The 21,092-nt window shown below is 37.4% G+C and overlaps 1 protein-coding gene across 3 annotated transcripts in view; it reads left to right on the top strand.

Annotated features, from left to right (window-relative positions):
• LOC109834208 (katanin p80 WD40 repeat-containing subunit B1 homolog) overlaps positions 1-20,815 on the top strand; it is a 42,907-nt gene extending 22,092 nt beyond the window's left edge. For 2 of the 3 annotated variants that reach the window (XM_020402172.1, XM_020402171.1), the window contains 8 exons: positions 8,329-8,385; positions 8,472-8,608; positions 9,985-10,107; positions 11,248-11,322; positions 11,453-11,565; positions 12,649-12,765; positions 12,855-12,923; positions 20,424-20,815. In XM_020402172.1, the coding sequence (XP_020257761.1) occupies positions 8,329-8,385; positions 8,472-8,608; positions 9,985-10,107; positions 11,248-11,322; positions 11,453-11,565; positions 12,649-12,765; positions 12,855-12,923; positions 20,424-20,484 (752 nt within the window). In that variant the 3' untranslated portion in view covers positions 20,485-20,815. Of the gene's footprint in view, positions 1-8,328; positions 8,386-8,471; positions 8,609-9,984; positions 10,108-11,247; positions 11,327-11,452; positions 11,566-12,648; positions 12,766-12,854; positions 12,924-20,423 lie in introns of those variants that run through there. The other variant, XM_020402173.1, reaches the window with a different exon arrangement.

The following is a 21,092-nucleotide window of genomic DNA, read 5'->3' on the forward strand; positions in this document are numbered from 1 at the left end:
TTAAGCAATCGCTGGTATCCTCCTTATTAGTGCTTGTTTTGTGTTTGCCTTCTTGACATCAAAATGACGCGTCTATTGAGTCGCTACGAGTAAGGGAACATTGTTGTTATGATCTCAATCTCCATTCTCCACACACAGCATTTTCAAGCCTACTTGGAAGAAGACCAAAGATGTAGGCCCACGAAAAGGAGTCTTTCATAGTAATTGTTTTTGTGTTGTTTTTCCACAAAATAAATATTTAAATAAAAGAATGGGGATTAGAAAGTGCATGATATTTCTCTAATAAAACAAAAAAAATCATGAATTAAACTGAATAATATGCACAACTGGGTTGCCTAGTGAGAAGCCAGCATGGAGAAGCTATTTCCTCCCTCTTTTTCATCTTGAGTCATCCGCCGCCACCTCCTTACATTCTCGCATCTGTGGTCTTTTCCCTCCAGTCTCTATATGTAGATGGTGATACATTGAGATGACCTGTATGCTACTTGGAAAAACTTAATACACGTAAAATACCAGTTGATATTATTGAGACAGTTCAAATAATCACCTCTGACTAGATTCCTATCTCTTGTTACATTCTTGTTGGTTGCAGCTTAATTCTTGTTTAGGATAAATCTGTTGCAGGGCTGAAAAATCTGTATTAAACTGTCAATACAGATTACCCACCACCACCTGTGAATAGGTAGTTCCATAGTTGAGTTCAAAAATCGTGCTGCATGTAGTTATCTTCATATTCTAAGATCCTAATTTTTTTTCCAGATGCTGAAACGGACTTCAAACTTCACAAAGTTTGGACTTCAAATTAGATGATTATCTAGTTGGAGATTGGGCAAGGTTTCTCAATCAGTCCCCTTCTGCTTTTAGTTTTTATAAAATTCTAGTAGTTATTTTCCTATCCAATGATGAAGATTCCTTGATGTGTTTAACCGATAAATGCATTTATGATAAACTTGGATAGTAAGTAGGATTCTAGAAGGAAATTGCTTGTTAAAGGAGGTAGTATCAGGTATGAATAATGCATGAAAATTTCAACAGTGCACTTCATTTGCACGGATGGTCCTGTCCTGATTGAGAAGGTGTATAATGTACTAGTTTGTTATCCATAAATGCAGATTGTAATTACTGATTTTAAGCCCAAAGAAATCTGAAATTATGAAGTTAATTGAAAGTATCCCAGTTATGAGGAATGATGGAATTGCCCTTTGAGTGTCGTATTCTATAAATCTTCTAAATAAGGATCTGCTAGCACTTTTTTTGTTTGTCATGACTCCGTATGATTGAGTTGAGGTGCCCAAGGTCAATGATCGGGAATTGACAAAATTGCACTTAAGGGCAAGATAACTGAAATAACCTTTTTATGGTAAATGGATGAATAAAAAAACCAAGCTCTGAATAAAAGGGGTATAAACCAAATTATATAGGAAACCAGAATTAAAAGTGCTGTCACATAAGAGAGGAGAGATTAACAACAACAAAATTGTGTAGTCTAAAACTACTTACCATTTTTGACAAAAACTGCAACAAAGCTGCAAAATGGTGTGTGCATGATAGATGTCGATAACGCATGAATATAAGGAATGCATGACTCAGGAAAATTCTAGCATTTTACAGCCAAATAGCATGCCACTTGACGAATTAGGAAATCCTTAAATTATTGAAGGTTTCTTGGAGTTGATGGAACCGAAACCATGAAGAATGATGTGCTGCCATGAGTGACATCCACTTTGCCACCTCAAGAGGTCAAATATAGAATATCAACAAGTCCATAGAATACCTTATGAGCATAGGCGGTAATATGTACCTAGTTGGTGGTTCATGGTTGTGGTTCAACTCTTCTCTGATTTTAAAATTCTCTGCAGGCATTCTTCTTAACCTGCATTCGTCTTTAAGAAATAAAAAGTAAGAAAGGAAGGAGAAAGAAAATTATACTAGATTTTCAGGTTTCACAGATGTTAGCTATGTGTTTCTCTCTAGTGCTACGAAGGGGTTGTATATGAGTTGCTTCTTCCATAGTGTTTTTTTTTTGTTGCTTTCAGACGCTTTATTCTAACAAAATGACTAGAATATGATTGAGGATTCATTCGCAGAGGAAAAAGAAAGAAAGAAAGAACGCATTGGTGGTTTTTGCGTCGCTAGCATAATGCAACTTTGGAATCTTAGTGGTTTTTGCGTTGCTAGCATAATGCAACTTTGGAATCTTATCTAGCTTCTATATTGATGGACGCATATATGTGAACAGGGACAGACATCAACCGGAGACAAATTCTAAGAAAATGCACATGGTAAATTTATGGAAACACTTGAAGGTCATTTTCTGACAATGCATGGCTTCATGATAGAAGTCTCCTTATTACAACATTTAGTTCTATCTAAAGATGGATTGGGACAATTAGGGGGGTTAAAGGTGGAGATTCAGTACATTATGTTGTAATATGTGTAGAGAAATAGGGAAGGCAAAGATCTTATTCATTTGACCCTAACCTCTCTTAAATAGAGATTAGGAGGATAATACAAAATAGGTATGAGATGAAATCATATTCAATCACATCTCTTAATATCTCAATAATATTTTATAATATAGCCTAAATCTAAATACTAATAATATCTAACATTTTGCTCACTTTTGGCATGCAAGTTTTCTATGTGTGAGGTTGACACTAGGTGGGAAGAGGGGGAGAAAAATTACACTGCTTCACTAAAGGTCCATCAGCTTTGAGATTAGGACATAGTTATTCAATATTGGAATAGTTTGGGAAAAAGATAGTGTGTTTTGATTTGGGGTTCCGGATAGAAACATTAGGTTTTTTAGTGTGCATCTCAACAATGAGATCTCCCTTTCTTTTATAGAGACTTTTCAGTAACCATCTCCACCCCAAACCATATCAGCCTCAATGTTTTCTATACCTAATTATGAATCCCTCTTCTACAGATATTAAGGAGGTTATGCTAACAACCCAATAATATCTAAAGAATATACCTTGGTGGTTTGGTCAATAATAGACCGGATCAAATTAACATCTCCCACTTGATCAAATTAACCAAGTGAAATGCCTCCCACTATCCATAAGATCAAATGTCTCTTTTTATCATTACTCCCACTATCCGTAAAGAATAACTTTTATTTTATTATTCATGAAATTTTACTTGAACTTATTTATTCCTAAGTCCTATCAAACTTACATTTTTAATAAATGATTCTGTTGATATTTCTTTTATCAAAGAATTAGCAATCATAATTGTAGTAGGGATATAAATCACTTTAACTTCTCTTTTTTCTACAATATCTCGAATATAGTAATACTGGATCTTAATATCTTTTCCTTTGGAGCTATTCGCGCCACTGTTGATCAGGCTAATAGTTGCCCGATTATCACAAGAAATATTAATAGGTCCTAACAAATTAAGATCTAAATCAATCAGAAACTGTCTTATCCAGACAGTACGTGTAGTTGTCATACTGCAAGCTATATATTCAGCTTCTTATTTGGATCTAACAAGCCATTGTTTCTTACTACTCTAAGAAACAGCTCCACTAAAGATGAACAAGTATCTTGAAGTGGATTTTTCATCATCTTTCATCATCTTTATGACCTCTGAAATCAGCATCGGACTAACCGAGGAGATCAAGCGAATTGGTTTGATAAACCAATCTATGAATCAATATACCTCTGATATACTTCATAATCATTTTAACAACTTCGTAATGTGCTGGTCCTGAATTACTTTGAATTGACTAACTAGATTTACAGCATAAGCTAAATCAGGTATAGTGCACAACATTGCATGCATCAAGCTCCCAATTTCTTGAGCTTAAAGAACATTTAATGGCTTTTGCCCCTCTTCAGGGCTTTGCTCTTTACAAATCTCTTTTCCATGACCAATGAAGTTGAATTCTCCATTCCAAACCTTTTGAGAACTAATCTTAAATATTTTTCTGGTTTAAACTTAGCATTCTAAACTTTCTATCTCGAATTATTTGAAATTTCAAGAATATATTATGCATTTTCCATGTCTTTCATCTCAAACTTTTCGCTGAGATTTACATTAGTTTTATTCAACATTTTCATGTCATTTCTAACGAGCAATATATCATCCACATATAAGGATGATATAGTAAAATTTCTCCCACTTTTCAAAATATATACACAATTATCTAATTTATTTTAAATAAAATTAAGTTTGGTGACTATATCGTGAAATTTGAGATACCAATGTCTAGAAGACCCTTTTAAACCGTATAGAGATTTTATTAATTTGTAAACTTTATTTTCCCGTCCTTTTACTTGAAAACATTCAGGTTGTTACATATATATAATTTCCTTCAACTTTTCGTTAATAAAGTTTTTTAACAGCCATTTAGAATAACTGAAAATCAAGATGTGCAATGATAGCTAAAATAATTCTAATGGATGCAAATTTATGTTCAGGAGAATACGCCTCATGAAAATATGTTCTTGCCTTCTGGTTGTAACTCATTGTAATTAGTCGTGTTTTAAATTTATTAATAGATCCGTCAACGCGGTATTTCTTTTTAAGCACCAATTTGCATCCTATGGTTTTTATATTTTTTCAGTAGATCACATAACTCTCATACCTTATTCTTTTCTATAGAATCACGTTCTTCTCTCCTGACTTCTACCCATAAAGTTGATTCATGCGATTTCATCGCATCAGAGAAGATTAAGGAATCTTGTTCTTCTATATTTGTATCTATCGAGAAACAAGATGGCTCACATGAATAGAAATAGTAATCGTCCATCCATGGAGGTTATGTTCTTGCCTTTTTGTTGCCTACAACCGGTTGATGAGGTATATTTTTCATAGGTATTTCATCGTTTTTAAGGTTAGGTTAATTCATAATATCTGGATCATTAGTGGGAACAACACTGTAATAATCATCTATTTTAGTTAGATGCTCTGTTTCCTCTTGAACTTATTTCTCTCCTTTTAGATTCTCTAGAAATATAGTATCTCTGCTTGTAATAACCCCCTTTTTTATTGTAAAATTTATAACATTTTGACTTTTCTGAATACCCTATGAATTTATACTATTGTTTTAAAACCCAACCTATCTCTAAGTTGGTATGGAACGAGACATGGGCTATATAGATCTTCCCTTCCTGAGATGACTCAGATTAGGTTTTCTCCCATTTAATAACTTATAAAATGTAGATATAACTGACTTGGTAGAAATTCTATTCAAAATATAGTTTATAATTAACAATGTTTCTCCCTAAAATTTTTTTGAGAGACCAGAATGAGACAACATGTATCTAATTAAATTCAGTAATGTTTTGTTCTTTCTTTCCGCAACACCATTTTGTTATGGTGTATACGACATTGTTATATGTCTTTTAATTCCATCCTAAGTACAATAACTCTCAAATTCTTTAGAGTTATATTCCCCACCTATATCAGCTCTTAAAATTTTCATTTTCATTCCAAGTTGGTTTTTAACTTGTCTTATATCTCTTAAAACGTTCAAAAGCTTCTAATTTTCTAGAGATAAGATAGACGTGTGCAAAATCGGAATAATCATCTATAAAAGTAATAAAATTATGATTTTTGACATTTAGGAAATCATAAATATCTGAGTGTATCAACCCTAAAAGTTTATTGACTCTTTGTCAATCAATAAAAGGTTTCCTGGTCATTTTACCAGTTAAGCAATGTTCATACAGTAGTAACTGAACATTAGATAGTGTGGACAGTAAGTTTATGCTGATAATTTCTTTTATTTTTAAAATACTAGCATGTCCTAGTCTAGAATACCACAATTCAGATTCAGAAATATAACAAGACAAGTTTAAATTGAAAATTGTATTGTTAGAATTATTACAAACTACTGAAAGTATGCATAATTTATGCTCGAGTACATATTTTCTCATAGCATACACTTTATTTTTGCCTATAGAAATTCCTTTATTAGAGAACCTAACTTCCAGTCCTTTCTTCATCAAGGTAGGAACATAGATCACATTGCATCGAATTCCTCGCATGTAGAACACATCTTTGAGGACGAAAACAATGTCCCCAAGGTCCAATTTGTATGAACCAATACTTTCTACATCGAGATTTGTATTGTTTTCCATATAAATTATATGTTCTCCTCTCTTCAGCTCGATGAACTTTGTGACTCCGTTCTTCTCCTTTGCAATATGCCTTGTCGCACCGGAGTCGATTTAGCAACCCTTGAAATCTGTCATGGTAGTGTTGCATTTCATCACACAGACGAATTCTCTTTTACTTGTACCCCTTGTTCCTTATGCTTATAGCTTCCCTTATTCTCTTGCTTGTCATCTTGTGGGCAGACGGACATGAAATAATCGAACTTTCCACAATTATATTAAGCTCCGCGGGATACTTTTTTTTTTCTCTTAGACTGCTGCGATTTCAGTCCTTGTAATTGTGGTTTACTAGGATTAGGTTTTTTATAGCTTCCAGCATTATGCCTATAACAGACATAATTCATCTCCTGCTGCACTATGTTCAGTTTTGGTTCTTTCTTGTTGGCTATTAAGTCTTGTTCTAATGCTAGATGTATGGAAAGATCAGTGACAAATTTAATGACATGGTTCACTTTCAATGTGGTGGCAGTCATAGCAAGGTAAGGGGGAAGACTATTCAAAATGGTTGCTACTTGCATTCTTTTCAGGATTTTTGATCCTAACAGTATATAAGTCCTTAACCATGATAATCATCTTATTTATATGTTCTAGGACATTGTCTCCCTCTTGCATATGATAAGAATTATACTTATGCAAGACGAGTTGAATGTTAACTTTAGAGGCGGTGTTGTATTTTTCTTTTATAGCATTCCACATGTCTATGGAAGTCTAATAAGTTTCAGGAATTTTGATCAAGTTATCTTCTATAGACATGAGCATTAGACTTTTCACTTTTTGTCTTTCGACTTTCACTTCTCTAACCCTTTCTTTTCCTCATGTGTGGATTTATCAATAATGGTTGAAGTAGCAATTTCGATAACATCATCGATATTCTCTGAATAAGGGCATATCCTATTTTTCTATGTCACGTATTATAATTACTACAATTAAATTTGTCAATTTTTCTAATTCTGATAGAATGAGCTTACTAGTCATTTTGTTAAAGAACTAAAACTAAAGTTCTAGTTTTAAAATATGTATAAGATTGGTGTATTGACAAATATACTAAAAACAGATTGAGGTTAGATACAAAATAATAATAATAAAAGAAATAAATTAAAAGAACTGGCTGCGAAGAATTGATGGGGTCTAAGTGAAAGAAGCCGACTCCGGTTCATGCAAGCTCTTTGCCGAGTGGAGTTGATCAGAGAACTAACTGTTTAATCTGACTTGAAGATGATTGAATCGAGTATGGTTTTGCTTCGGATTGATCTGATTGGACTGACATTTGGGCTACAATAGCAACGTTTGGTTGTGATCAGGTCTGGATCGGAGACGACAATTTGAGAGCTCTGATTGGACTTGAAAACGGAAACAAGAAAGTGATAGGTCTATTTTGGAAAATGTTTTTGTGATTGACTAAAGGAGTTTCTTTGATAGATGATAGGAAAAAAAATACAATGAGCAGACACAAGTTTTGGTGTAAGAAGAAAGTAAGGAGTGCTTTGGGAAATGTGCTCTTCTTTTCAATAGACCCTTCTCTTTCTCGAATAGTAGGTAGGCTGGTTATTATGTATTGGATAGATAGTGGATCTTACTTCTCTTTGAATAAAAAGACTGATAGGATTTATTTTCTAGTGGATAAAAGAGATGGGAACGATCTCAGTGCTCTGATATCAGTTTGGGGATAAGATATGGTGTTTTTGATTTGGGGTTCCGGATAGAAACATCGGGTTTTTTCAGTGTGCATCTCAACAATGAGATCACTATTCCTTTTATAGAGATTTTTTAGTAACCACCTCCACCCCAAATCATATCAGCCTCTATGATTTTACTATACCCAACCATGAATCCCTCTTCTATAGATATTAAGGAGGTCATGCTAACAACCCAATAATATCTAAAGAATATTCCTTGGTTGGTTTGGTCAATAATAGACGGGGTCAAAATAACATTAGATAGAACTTTTGATATTCATGGAAGTCTTATGAACAAGAGATAGCCATTGTGCCATAATGCCATTAGTTATCTGCTGGGTTTGTAACATGCATTTCTGTAATTGCTCTTACATTCTATTCTAGATGAATATTTTTTACCTTTGCTGATAGTATTAGATAGTATAAATAATTCTTTTTCATTGTTGTTTTGAAACTCGGCCAGTGATTTTTAAAGGAGTGATTCATATACATTAGAACTTGCTGACGCTTCTTTTTGAGTACAGATGCTGAGCCACCATGCTCCAGCTGTGAAACGAGCTCAGTAAAGTATGTTAGAGGAGGTATGTGTGAACAAATCTGCACAGCATGTGTTTAGACTGCTATGTATTGTCCATCAATTTTGACAATGATAACACTGGTTCTGCAGTTCCCGTTCAACTTGGTAGAACACGATCTCTCGTAGAGACCTGGGAGAAGGGAGAACGACGTGACAGCAGTCACACTGCTGCAGTTAATTCTTGCTCTGAGCAAATAAAGACACTTGAAAACGCACCACCTGAATCGGTATGCTGCTTACTGCAACTTTTCCCACGTAAAATGCATGTTTTCCTATGTTACATTTTGGATTTTCCAGGTTGCATTATTCTGGTTTCTCTATTGGAAGTATCTCATAGGTGGTTTTTAGATCATGCTAAACGAATTCAACTTTTAGGTAATTAGCTCTATGGCACGTCAGATGCATGTGCATTTTAAGTAAAAATATTGATTCTGTAGTGTTTTATTTGCAAACCATTTTGGGAAAATGAAATACTGGTGATTGAATTTGGGAAAATGAAATACTGGTGACTGACTTTTTTCATGCAGCAGTCATCATTATTGAGGGGTTACAAGTTTCAAAGACAACAGCCCCACAAGAAGTTGAAAATTATATATTCTGTAAATCTTCAATGGGAATCCAATAAATCATCAATTCAGCATCGAACCGTTAAAATAAGATATTGAGGGTTGGGTGATTTTTCTTTTTGTCTAAAAAGGACCTCTATATTGATATGCAATATTATCTTTAAATATGTAGGATACTTTCCTAAGTAAAGATTGGCATGTTCACCAGACCATGTATGCCTAGCCATGCCTTGGTGCTTACAAAGTGTAAACTGTTTTTTCACTTGAAACTATGTATAAGATGAATATGTTGTGCCCCCTTTTTAAAACTACGAATTGTTTTCGTATATTTTGACTAAAATTAATTATGTTCTATGATTTATAAATGATGACCAAATGCATGTATTTATATGATTGGCACACACATGTATCAAGAAATTGACATATTATCCTTCGACTTTGTGTCTGCATTTAGGCAGTTTGCATGCGGGGTACCTCGTGTCACTATTGGATTACAACAGTCGTCTATGCAAACATTTATTGGATCAATATATTTAGGGAACTTTTAATCTCAATAAAGCTTGTTAAGTATGATGGTCTTAACCCATAACTTCTGTTCTAAGTTAACTGAATAGTAAGCTACACGAAATCAATTCCAACCCTTGATTCCTTTGATGCTATTATTACACATTATACATATGTCTGATAAATAAGTCAAAAACAGATTTATTGAATTTATAATTTAAATTATTCGTGAAAGTGAGATTATTAATTCAAATACGATCTGTCTAAGATTTACTGTCAAGCCAAATATTCCATTATACAAAAATTCATCATGGTCCAAACTGGCTTAATTGATTATGCAAAAACACTGAGAAGATCAAAAACCATCTTTACCTTTTACCAGGGTAATTAATTTTATGTTGCATTTTCAGGTTCATAGTTTATCTCATTTTGAACTTATTATATCCGTTAGTACTGGAAAAGAGGGGAAGAAACTATTTTTTGCTTTCATCTGTAGATTATTGTACAGTGAACTGACATTTAGCATACAACAGACTGGAGAAACTCCTATGACCACAAAAGAGATAAAAGCATATGGGGATTTTAGTTGTGAAGATGTACTGCAAGGTCATGATGTATTTATAAACAATGTAAAGTCTCGTCTAACAAAGTTACAGGTAATCTTCAGTCCCTTAATATTTTGCTTGCTAATTCTTTATTCTAGAAATTTGCAATTTTACTATGCTCTACTATAGGGCAGCAATCCATGGAAGATGGTAATTGTTATTCGAAGTAATTATGAGTTAACTATGCGGAATTACTTAGTGTTTTGTGTTTCATATTCGTCAACTTACTATTTTAGCTACTCCTATGTAGCTGCAACTGGTGATGACCACAATTTCTTTCTGAGTTCGATAATTCTTTCACTTGTTTGTAACTTTTTTTCAGCTGTCGCTATTTCCATATTTTATGCTCTTAGTACTGTCAGTAGCAATCAATATCCGTCCATGTTTATATTATCTGTCATAAATAAAAAAAAGAACCAGGTTATCTTCCGAATAAGTCCTCTGGGAGAAATGAAAAGAGTTCTGTACATGGGCTTAGTGGCTAAACCAAAGACTTGGATTGAAGGGGTTTATGAAGGGTTTGTCCTACAAGTTATTTGGTTAATGCTTTTCGAATTTGAGTCGAATGGGTTTTGAGACACGGTTACACTACTCACTTTGAGGTGTTTGGTGTTTATTAGCTGTTTATCTTAAGAAAAAAGTTGCTGCATTGGTCTAATGATGTACTCAAGTGTCTAGGCTGTTGGGTAACTGACCACTTGGTTTGGGTTTACTAATTTTCATCCATTATAGTATTATACACATCTGAATATTTGCGGATACTTACACAGGCCATCTGGTTATCTAAATAGTGACAAGCCAACAACAGCTTGGTTTAATGGAGATGAAAAGAGCTAGTGTAGTTTTGCTTTCTTGTATTATCTTTCTATATAGCTAGTTATCATCTCTTGCATCCTGCATCTGTTTTCTTCTGGGGGACACAGGCGATGACTGTTAAGACGCTGAACCAGAAAAATAGGATCAATGTGTGTCTCCTAAAAGTTGGGAATAATGCTTGTTCATTCTTCTTAGTTTTTTCAACTTGTTTCGTTGTCAATGCTGAGGGTGAGAAAAATTCTGTCTTCTTATTAGTAATTACATGAAGTTCAGAGAGTTTCACTAATATTCACTGCATATATTTGTGACATATTTGTACTGTCATAAGCATTTGATGTGCTGTAGCAGTAAATTGTACTGACTAAATACTTTTAGGTGGTGCGGCATTTTTGGGAATGTAATGGCATTAAAAGTGCAATTGATGCAGTGGTGAAATTACCTGACTACTCTGTGGGTATTATTTCACAACATATATTTGGCTGTATTGTTTTTGGATTTGAGCATTTCCCTATAATTCCTACTGCTTTATTTAGATTTACATGTGCTATAAATGATCTTTGTCGTAAAATGCCACGTGCAGGTTCAGGTTGATGTAATTAGTGTTCTCCTGGAAAAAGTCGACCTCTTCACACTTGATATTTTCTCATGCTTGCTGCCTCTGCTTTTAGGCTTACTAAACAGCAAAGCTGACAGGTAAAATTGAAAGAAGCCCCTAACAGATGCATTATCTAAAAAAACATATCTGAAATACCTGATATTATATCAAATCATTACATAAAGAGGAGAAATTTAATGATTTTTTTCTTCCAAGTTTCTACAAGACTATTGCAGAACTGAAAATAAAATCTCAATCTTCTAGTGATTATGCTATAGATCAGCCCCGTGTATTTCATAAAAAAGGAACTCTTTATGAAATGAGGTTACAATGTTGCCTAGATTACTTTTGGAACTACAAATGCTATATATTTATGTATTTCCACTAACATATGTGTGGGTCCCTCTTTGGAAATTGTCAAAACAATTGCGCGTCACTCTTTTGTTTGTGGTAGAACACAAGTATGTGAGACGAGCAAAAGTTCATTATTTTATGTCAAATGGTACCTAAGAGGCCCAAAAAAATCCCTGTTGGAGTTATGGGATTTCATTCTTTTGCCATATTGTTAAATGGACCAACTCAAAAACAATTGAATGATGACACAATCCCTCCTAGAAGTATCTGTTCCTTTCATTTATGCCGTCCTTACTTTGTATCCTCTTACATTGTTTTTGTGTCCATTAAAATCAAGCCTACTGTGTAGACATTCATAAACTGATCTACCATAGTTTTTTTTGGATAATCCCAATCTGCGAATTGAGATGGTTCTAATGTTAACTTACCGGCTACTTGTTTCATGGCTTCAAATTGAGCTCTGCAAATCCTGCTCTGGAAACAAAAACACCTACATAAATAGCGGGTTAAAGTCCCGCATTGAATAAATCAGCGAAGAGGAATATTTGTCCATCTGAAATTACATTAATAGGAATGTAAGCCGAAATGTGTCCAAGAGGTTGGTTCACTTTTGGGCATGCTACTTTTGCTTTGCTCTTATCTATATAGAGTGGGGATGCAATTATTACCACTCTTATTTTTTTGGTGCTTCTCTTCCTTGCTCAGTTTAGCTCTGTAGATGAAACTATCTGGCACTACTTAATAACTCATGGCTTAATGGTCGCTGCATTACTGTATATGGATGGAGTTCCACTCGCAGCACATTAGCTTATAGTTCAAACTTGCAGGCATGTTACTGTCTCCTTGGAACTGCTGTTTGAGCTCGTTAAAAGATTTGGACAAATTATACAATCAACCATCTCAGCTTCTTCATCAGTAGGAGTTGATCTTCAGGCGGAGCAGAGGTATTCCTATCAATATGTTTTACTTGTTTGCATTAAAATAAAGGTTTTTTGGTTGCATGAATTGACCTTCATGTGAATGTGGATCACAGATTGGAGCGTTGTAAACAATGTTACACGTATTTGCTAAAGATAAAGCAAATTCTCTCCTTGCTTATCAGGTAAGAAATAGATGAAACAGCATATATTTTTTAAGTAATTCGGTAGAATAAGTGTTCCGAAGTAAGATGGCCTTTACTGTTTCTGTTTGTGTAGGCTTTGGCTTTGTTACTTCCTTTCAATTAAGCATGACTTATGATTAGGAATCAGTTGGCATACCATATTTGTACCTTTGTGTTGGCTAATATATCTGTTATCACTCGATTGAGTTGCAGAAAGGCTTGGTAGAATTGGTACAGGTGTTGCTATATGTACAATAGCAAAATTTTGGAAGTATAAATAAAAGAGAATAAAGATTGCGAAACAACAAAGAAAATGGGTCTAGGAAGGAAAACAATACAGGAAGCAAATACTGACAAAATCAAAATAATCGATACGACAAAAGTGAATTAGCGAGCGAGAAAACACATGCCAAAAAAATGAAATGGAAGTAAATTGTTTGAAGAAATAGTTGTGCCCAAGGTGAATTAAGTGAAAGAAGCCACATGCAGGAAGAGTACAGAGTTAATAAGCAAGGGAAGCAATTACGTACATGAAAGTGAAGAAAGAATAGAGTAAATATGTAGAAATAAATTTTAGGAAAATACATGTGCCATAAGGGCCAAGCAGGAGAATTTGGTTTCATTTAACTAAGAGTGGTCTGAATAGTGCTTAAATGCCTTACAGTGTCATCATCTTTGCACCTTACCCTAACTTGATTGTTATAGCACTTCTATACCTAAGTTGTTGACTGTTAGAATAGGAATAACGGCATTAAAATTGTCATGTAAAGTCCAGAACCCCCCTCTGTTAATATAAACTACCAAAGGTTAAAAAAACCCAGTTTCAGTTTTTACCTCTCTCTTCCTCAAAGATCAATAGCGCTCTAAATTTGAATGAATTTTCCTGTTCAATTGCGATTTAAACTGACGTGCCCATTGTGTGCAGTTTGGATTTTTGTTAATTTTTACTGGGTTTCAAAATTTTACATAAATATGACGAGCAAACAAACTTTATTTCTTCATGCATACTTGAGTTACGCCTGCTACAAAAATACTGAATTTACACATAACTTCATTTTTACATACTTCATTTCAAACAATACAATTTCAGCTAAATTTAACCACAAATACAAAACAAATAAGAACACCAAGCACCCAAAATTTTCTTCTACATAAACATTTTCCCAACTTCAATTTATCCTCTTTGTCTCTCAAATAAGCCTCATCTCTTGAACTTGAAGAACAACTAGAAGCTCAGGAGGCCGATTTCATCTTTGCCTGCAAAGAAATGGGGAGTACGAGAGAATTTGGGAATTTAGATAAAAAATAAGCTTAACAAATTAATAAATAGACTGGGGTTGTGGTACCCCAAATAGTCTCACATCGGGAAAACTATAGGACTTTGAATGGTTTAAATAGTGAAGTCAAACGGTTCAAGAGCAACTAGTGCTAGCACATTTTGGCAGTGGATTGAGTCAAACAATGAGTTGCTCTCAATGGGTCTAACAACTTATAGCGCGCCAATAGGGTCGCGGCATGACAAGGGTAAGTAAAACTGTAAAATATAACAATCAATGAGGGTAAAAGGAATTTAAAATTGGTATGTGACCAGCTGATGTGGATATGCTAAGGAGCATTCTCATGTTCAAGTAATAGGAGGCGCTAGCGTGTCATTTGTTGGGGACTGGGGAGTAATTACAATCAACCTAGAGTTAATGGGCCCAAAAGCTTAAGTTGTTAGGTATTGGCCTCAACTCCTATTTAAACCCGATTCTCTTTCTTATCCTATCCGATGTCCTCCTCATGACAAGCCAACTATTCTCGGATGTTACCGTATGTGGATTTTCCACCACACGTGCACTAAGTGTGTCCACAATCAACTTCTCGTCACCTTCAAGTGCACATTGGACTTCACTTTTGCTTAGGCCATAATCTTGGCTCTGATACCAGTTGTGAGGAGTAATGAGGCCCAACCTAGAGTTAATGAGACTTAATAGAGGCTAGGAACCAATTTTATCCCAAAAGCTTAGGCTGTTGGGTCCTCAATTCTTATTTAACCCACCATTTTCTTATCCTATCAATTGCTAATAGAAACCCTAATTCCATAGATAAGATAGCATGGGCTTATATAGGCCCTACAAACACATTTTACAAATAAGACCCTTAACTATACTAATATGTCAACACTCCTTCTCAAGATGGGCGAAAGATATCCACTAAGCCCATCTTGTCACATCCTCTAATCATATCTATTGAGTTAAGTCCCTTAGTCAGACAATCTGCTGCCTGGTCTTTAGTTGAAACATGTCTTAACTCCAATAGTCCATTGTCCAACTTCTCTTTGATAAAAAACCTATCGATCTCGATGTGTTTGGTTCTATCATGTTGTACTGGGTTATTGGCGATACTGATGGCTGACTTGTTATCACACCAAAGTTTCATCTTTGCTCCTTGATCCAGTTTCAGCTCCACCAGCATACTCTTCAACCACAATAACTCCGCAACTCCCAAGGCCATGGCTCTATACTCTGCTTCAGCTGTTGATCTTGCTACCACCGATTGCTTCTTGCTCTTTCACGAGACCAAGTTGCCTCCTATAAAGATACAATATCCTGAGGTGGATCTCCTGTCATCAGCACAGCTAGCCCAATCAGAGTCGCAATAACCTTCGATGCTCACATGTCCATTCTTTCTGAATATCAGCCCCTTTCTGGGGGCACTCTTCAAATATCTCAGAATCTGGTACACAGCGTCCATATGACCCTTCCTCGGATCGTGCATGTAGCGACTCACCACGCTCACTGCAAAAGAGATATCGGGACGAGTGTGACTCAGATAGATCAATCTGCCCACCAGCCTTTGGTATCTATCACGATCAACTGGTTCTCCAGCTTCAGCACCCAGCTTAAACTTCTGGTCGATCGGTGTAGTTGCAGGTTTGCACCCTAACATCCCTGTCTCTTTGAGAAGATCCAGTGCATACTTTCTCTGGGATAGGACGGTCCCCTCCGCTCCTCGAGCTATCTCTATTCCAAGAAAGTATCGAAGCAAGCCAAGATCTTTCACCTCGAATTCCTTACCCAGTCTCACTTTGAGTTGGGCAATCTCCTTCTCATCATCCCCTGTAATAATCATATCATCCACATATACTGCAAGCATGGTGATGTGACCTTCACTCCGTCGAAAGAACACGGTATGATCGGCATTAATCTGATGGTATCCCATACCTATCATAGCCTGCCTGAATCTGTCGAACCAAGCACGAGGAGATTGCTTCAAGCCATAGAGAGACTTTTTTAATCTGCAAACCTTTCCCACTGTCTGCTCTGTACCGAATCCTGGTGGTATCTCCATGTATACCTCATCCACTATATCTCCATGAAGAAATGCGTTCTTCACATCTAGTTGGTGTAGCTTTCATCCATCATTTACTGCCAGAGAGATTAAGGTCCGAACAATGCTCATCTTTGCCACCGGTGCAAAAGTCTCATCATAATCGATGCCATATGTCTGACTATACCCTTTTGCCACAAGACGAGCCTTGTAGCGTTCAACTTGCCCATCTGGATTCTGCTTCACAGTGAAGACCCACTTACATCCAACTGCTCGCTTTCCTTCTGGTAGTTTTATTAGCTCCCAAGTACGGTTCTTCTCAAGAGCCCCTAACTCCTCGTGCATAGCCGCTTTCCATTTTGGGTCCTTCTTAGCAACCTGCCAATTGTTAGGTACAGTAACAGAGTCCAATGATGCAATGAATGCCCCATGTGCAGGGTGGATGTTAGAATATGATACAAATTGGGCAAGATCCCAACCATATCTATCGGGAGGATTTCCCGCATTACTACGAGTAGTCCTAGGAGTAGGGAGAGGAATGTTATCAGTAGGGAGAGGAATGTTATCACCTTGGGATAAAACTGGTGGTGGTGTAGGTGTTTCAGGAGTCGGGGCAGGCGTTGGCAAGAGACTCGGCAGCACTAGTGGCACTGTAGGTACTGTTCCTGCAATTTGCTTGCCCTTCCTACTATAGGTTAATAGTTCCCCCTGAACAGTGGGCCTAACACCTCTTGTCTCATTTTTCTTTTCTTCGTCATTCTCCTGCTCCTCAACCAATTCTCCTTCCCAAGGAATCGATACAGAAATGAATTTCTCCACATTGTTCACCGATCTCTCACTATTCTCCTCCTCTCGCCTCATACTTCTAGTATTAGGCGAGTTACTAGCGGATGAAGTTACCTTCTGGGTGTAATACGGCTCGAGTTCTCGAAAGTGCACATCCATGCTCACAAACAACCTTTTCTCCACCGGGCTCCAGCAAACATATCCCTTCTGAGTAGCAGAATATCCCACAAAGATGCATTTCACAGCTCTAGGGGCAAGCTTCCCGACAGATGGCCTGTTGTCCTTCACAAAGCACACACAGCCAAACACTTTAAGTGGAAGAATCCCACCATTATCTCCCTTCAATATCTCACACGTAGACTTCCAATCCAGCACTCTCGAGGGCATTCTGTTGATCAGCGCTGCTGCGGTTAATACTGCTTGTCCCCATAATGTTTCTGGGACATTCATAGAGATCATCATGCTTCTAGCAACCTCTAAAAGATGTCGGTTCTTCCTTTCCGCTACCCCATTCTGAGCTGGTGTGTATGGACAGGTAGTCTGGTGATGTATTCCTTGAGCTGACAAATATTCTTCAAACGTTCTGTTGATATACTCTGTCCCATTATCTGACCTCAATACTTTCACCATTGCTCCGTATTGAGTCTGAACAGTCCTATGAAAGTTTTGAAAGCACCCAAACACATCACTCTTATTCTTCATCAGGTATAGCCAAGTAACACGAGAGAAGCAATCAATAAATGTAACAAAATATTTGTATTCATTCATAGAACTTGTGAAACAAGGCCCCCAAACGTCTGAATGTACCAAGTCAAATGCATGAGAACTTCTATGACCAGAACTAACATAAGAGCTTCTAGTAAGCTTTCCAAACTCACATGCATCACACACAAGTTTCTGTTTATTTGCTTTCTCAAATAAAGAAGGATACAATCTACCTAAAACACTAAAGGATGAGTGTCCCAAACGCTGGTGATGAAGCATTAACTCATTTTCAGCACTCATTTTAGATCCTACTCCTGCTTCCTCTATGACTGACACCAATGCTGAATCCAGCCCTTCACGATCCAGATACCACAGTCCACTATGCCATGTGCCAGTCCTAAGTCTCCGTCCTATCCCCTTCTCCTGGAAAATCACCTTGGGAATATCAAAAGAAACAATGCATTTTAGTTGAAGGATGATAGAACTAATGGACAAAAGATTGACTGAAAAGGAAGGAGCATGCAAAACATTGGACAAAGTTACAGAACCAGTACAATCAACTGTACCCTTACCAACCACAGGCTGAAATGTACCATCAGCTGTTTGAATACTATCAGGCGATGCTAAGTGAGTATATGATGAGAACTCACTAGCATTACCTGTCACATGACGAGACGCACCGAAGTCGACTATCCACGCTGATGATCTGTCAGGAGACATAGAAGCAAGAGCATGTATGTCATTAGTACCTTTGGTCGGATGAGCATAGGTAGCAGTATTGCCTCTGGCGAAGAACGAAGTGGATGCCTCCTCAGTTCCATCATCTGCTACTTGCTGCTTCTTCCTTAGTATCGCCAGGAGAGCACGATCCTCCTCAGTAAAGACCACCTCAGCTTCCTCTTCCTCTGCTACCGTCAGATTTGCCTGGTTCCCTACTCCTCTTCCTCCTCGTCGACCCCCACGGCCACGACCACGACTTCCGAACTGTCCACGTCCACCCGAATCTCTTTCTTTGGGTGGCTTGGTGCAAGCATGCCTTAAATGACCTACCGCACCACATTTGTAGCACTGTCGAGTCTCTCTCCTAGATCCAGTATTATTAGAGGCTGTCAGTGCTGACTTCACCACAGGAAGTCCACCTGTCCCCGCCTGTAGCCTAATGCGAGTCTCCTCCTGGATCATAGCCGAGACAGCCTCCTCAAGTGTGGGAATTTTCGGCTGAGCTAGCAGTAATGCGATTCGCTGAGCGAACTCTGATGCCAATCCCTTGAGAAACACCATAGTCCTCTCCTGTAGAAAGGCCTCCCGCTCTTTACATCCCGGGTCCTTGCAGCTAGCCCGGGGAGAAAAATGATCATAATCCAGCCACAGGCGCTCCAGCTCTGTAGCATATTCCTGTACAGTCCTCTCTCCCTGGACTGTGGCGTCGATCTCTCCTTTGATCTGGAACACCCTCAGGTTATTCCCCACTCCATCATATGCCCTCTTCAACTTCTGCCAGACGTCCTTCACCTTCTCAATGCCATCCACCGTGGCCTTCCATTCATCCCTTCTCTCCGAGTCCTCCTCCGGCCCTGTCACCTCTCCTGTCAGATAACCCTCCAGATTCCTCCCTGCAAGGGTGTATCTCACCCGCCTCGACCAGCTCAGGTAAGTACTCGGTCCATCAAGCTTCAGATCGATGGTCGGAAGCTCCAACTTCTTCGATGGTTTCGTCGCGCTCCTTCCAGCCGACAACTTCATTAGCTTCATCAAGGTTGACACCTCCGCGGGGTTCAACTTCTTGATGATCTTCTCCATCGAATAGGCTTCAGTCCCACCACCTGTTCACCTTCTCTGCCGACCCTTGTTGTGTGCAGTGAAAATTTCGGCAGCACCTCTGTTGCACAACAAGAGTGGGATCTCAAACAAATTCTTGTTTCTCAGAGGAAACAAGAACCAAAAATAGTTATATACCTCATCGATGTGAGATATATACTCTTCCTGTCATCAGTTCGAGGACTGAGTCGAGGGAATCCATGTCAAACTCGAGGTTCGACATAGCGCAGCAAGGGGCTCGAGGTGGCAGCGGCTAGATGGTGGTTTGGAGGAGGTCGGGGTCAGGGGGGGTCAAAGGGGGTTCGGGTTGGTCTCGGTCAGGTGGGGAGATCAGGGGTTGTTCGGGTCGGTCAGGTGGGGAGATCAGGTCGGTTTTGGTGGCTCTGATACCATATAGAAAATAAAAACCCTAATTCCATAGATAAGATAGCATGGGCTTATATAGGCCCTACAAACACATTTTACAAATAAGACCCTTAACTATACTAATATGTCAACACTATCCGATGTGAGACTATACTCACATATGAATTCTTAACACCATCTTTAGACAATTTAGAGTATATAAGTGCTATAAGAACGCAGAAAGGTAAATTGGAGGTGAAACTATATGGTAGTTCAGAAATATTTAACTATAAGAACGCAGAAAGGTAAATGGAGCAAGAAGTAAAACAGGCAGAAGGAAGATCAACAAGTGGTTTCTGAAGCTGAATGTGACGAGTTGAGTAGATTATCTGGCCACTTAAATTTATAGCTTTTCTCAAAAAATACACTTTATGAATAAATTTGACTGATTTTAACATGATATGAAGTCCTACGGTCCACTGTCTTAAATATTTAGTTTGACAATTGCCATTTTCTTTGGTGTGTTTGATGCAGGAATGGTGGGTTGGTGGCAAAACCTGCTCAGAAACTATATGTAGCTCTGAGTGATTTGTGACGGTGAATGCGTTCCAACTAACCATCCCCTACAGCTCAAAGTTCAAGTATATAAACCCATAGTCCTAGCAAAGTTTTCGCCTCTTGAAATCCTGAAGCTTATTTTTCAAGAAGCTGTGTATTGTCAATTTTTGTAGCCATCATTATAGGTAGCTTTGTTGTAACTTCTGTTAGACAAGTATCAGTGAAAAAACTTCACTCTTTCTCCGGCTATTCTATCTTGTTCCTTGTGGCAATTGTTGTCATATTTCTCAAGCAGTTACTATGTAACACCCTGACGTTATATGAGTAAATGTTTTAACCGATTGTATGCAAAGAGAGATTCTTAAGCACTTTTGTTGTTCTACTCAATATGAATTATAGAGTTAAGCATCTTTGACAGGATGTAGTTATGAGATTATGTGTTATGGTTATTTTTCTTGAGTTGTAAACAATTGTCTCTTATATCTTAATTTAGAAATAAATCAAAATATTGCTCCCCTTAGTAAAAGGTGGGTTAGCCCCTTAATAGGAGGGTTAGCGCTTTATTGGATGTTAATAAATGGGGATGGTGGAGCACGCTTTGTTGATAACAGTGTATTGTAGTAGGTTTTAGTTTCACATTGGTTG

The sequence above is a fragment of the Asparagus officinalis genome, chromosome 3, assembly GCF_001876935.1.
Source record: "Asparagus officinalis chromosome 3, Aspof.V1, whole genome shotgun sequence".
Taxonomy (NCBI): domain Eukaryota; kingdom Viridiplantae; phylum Streptophyta; class Magnoliopsida; order Asparagales; family Asparagaceae; genus Asparagus; species Asparagus officinalis.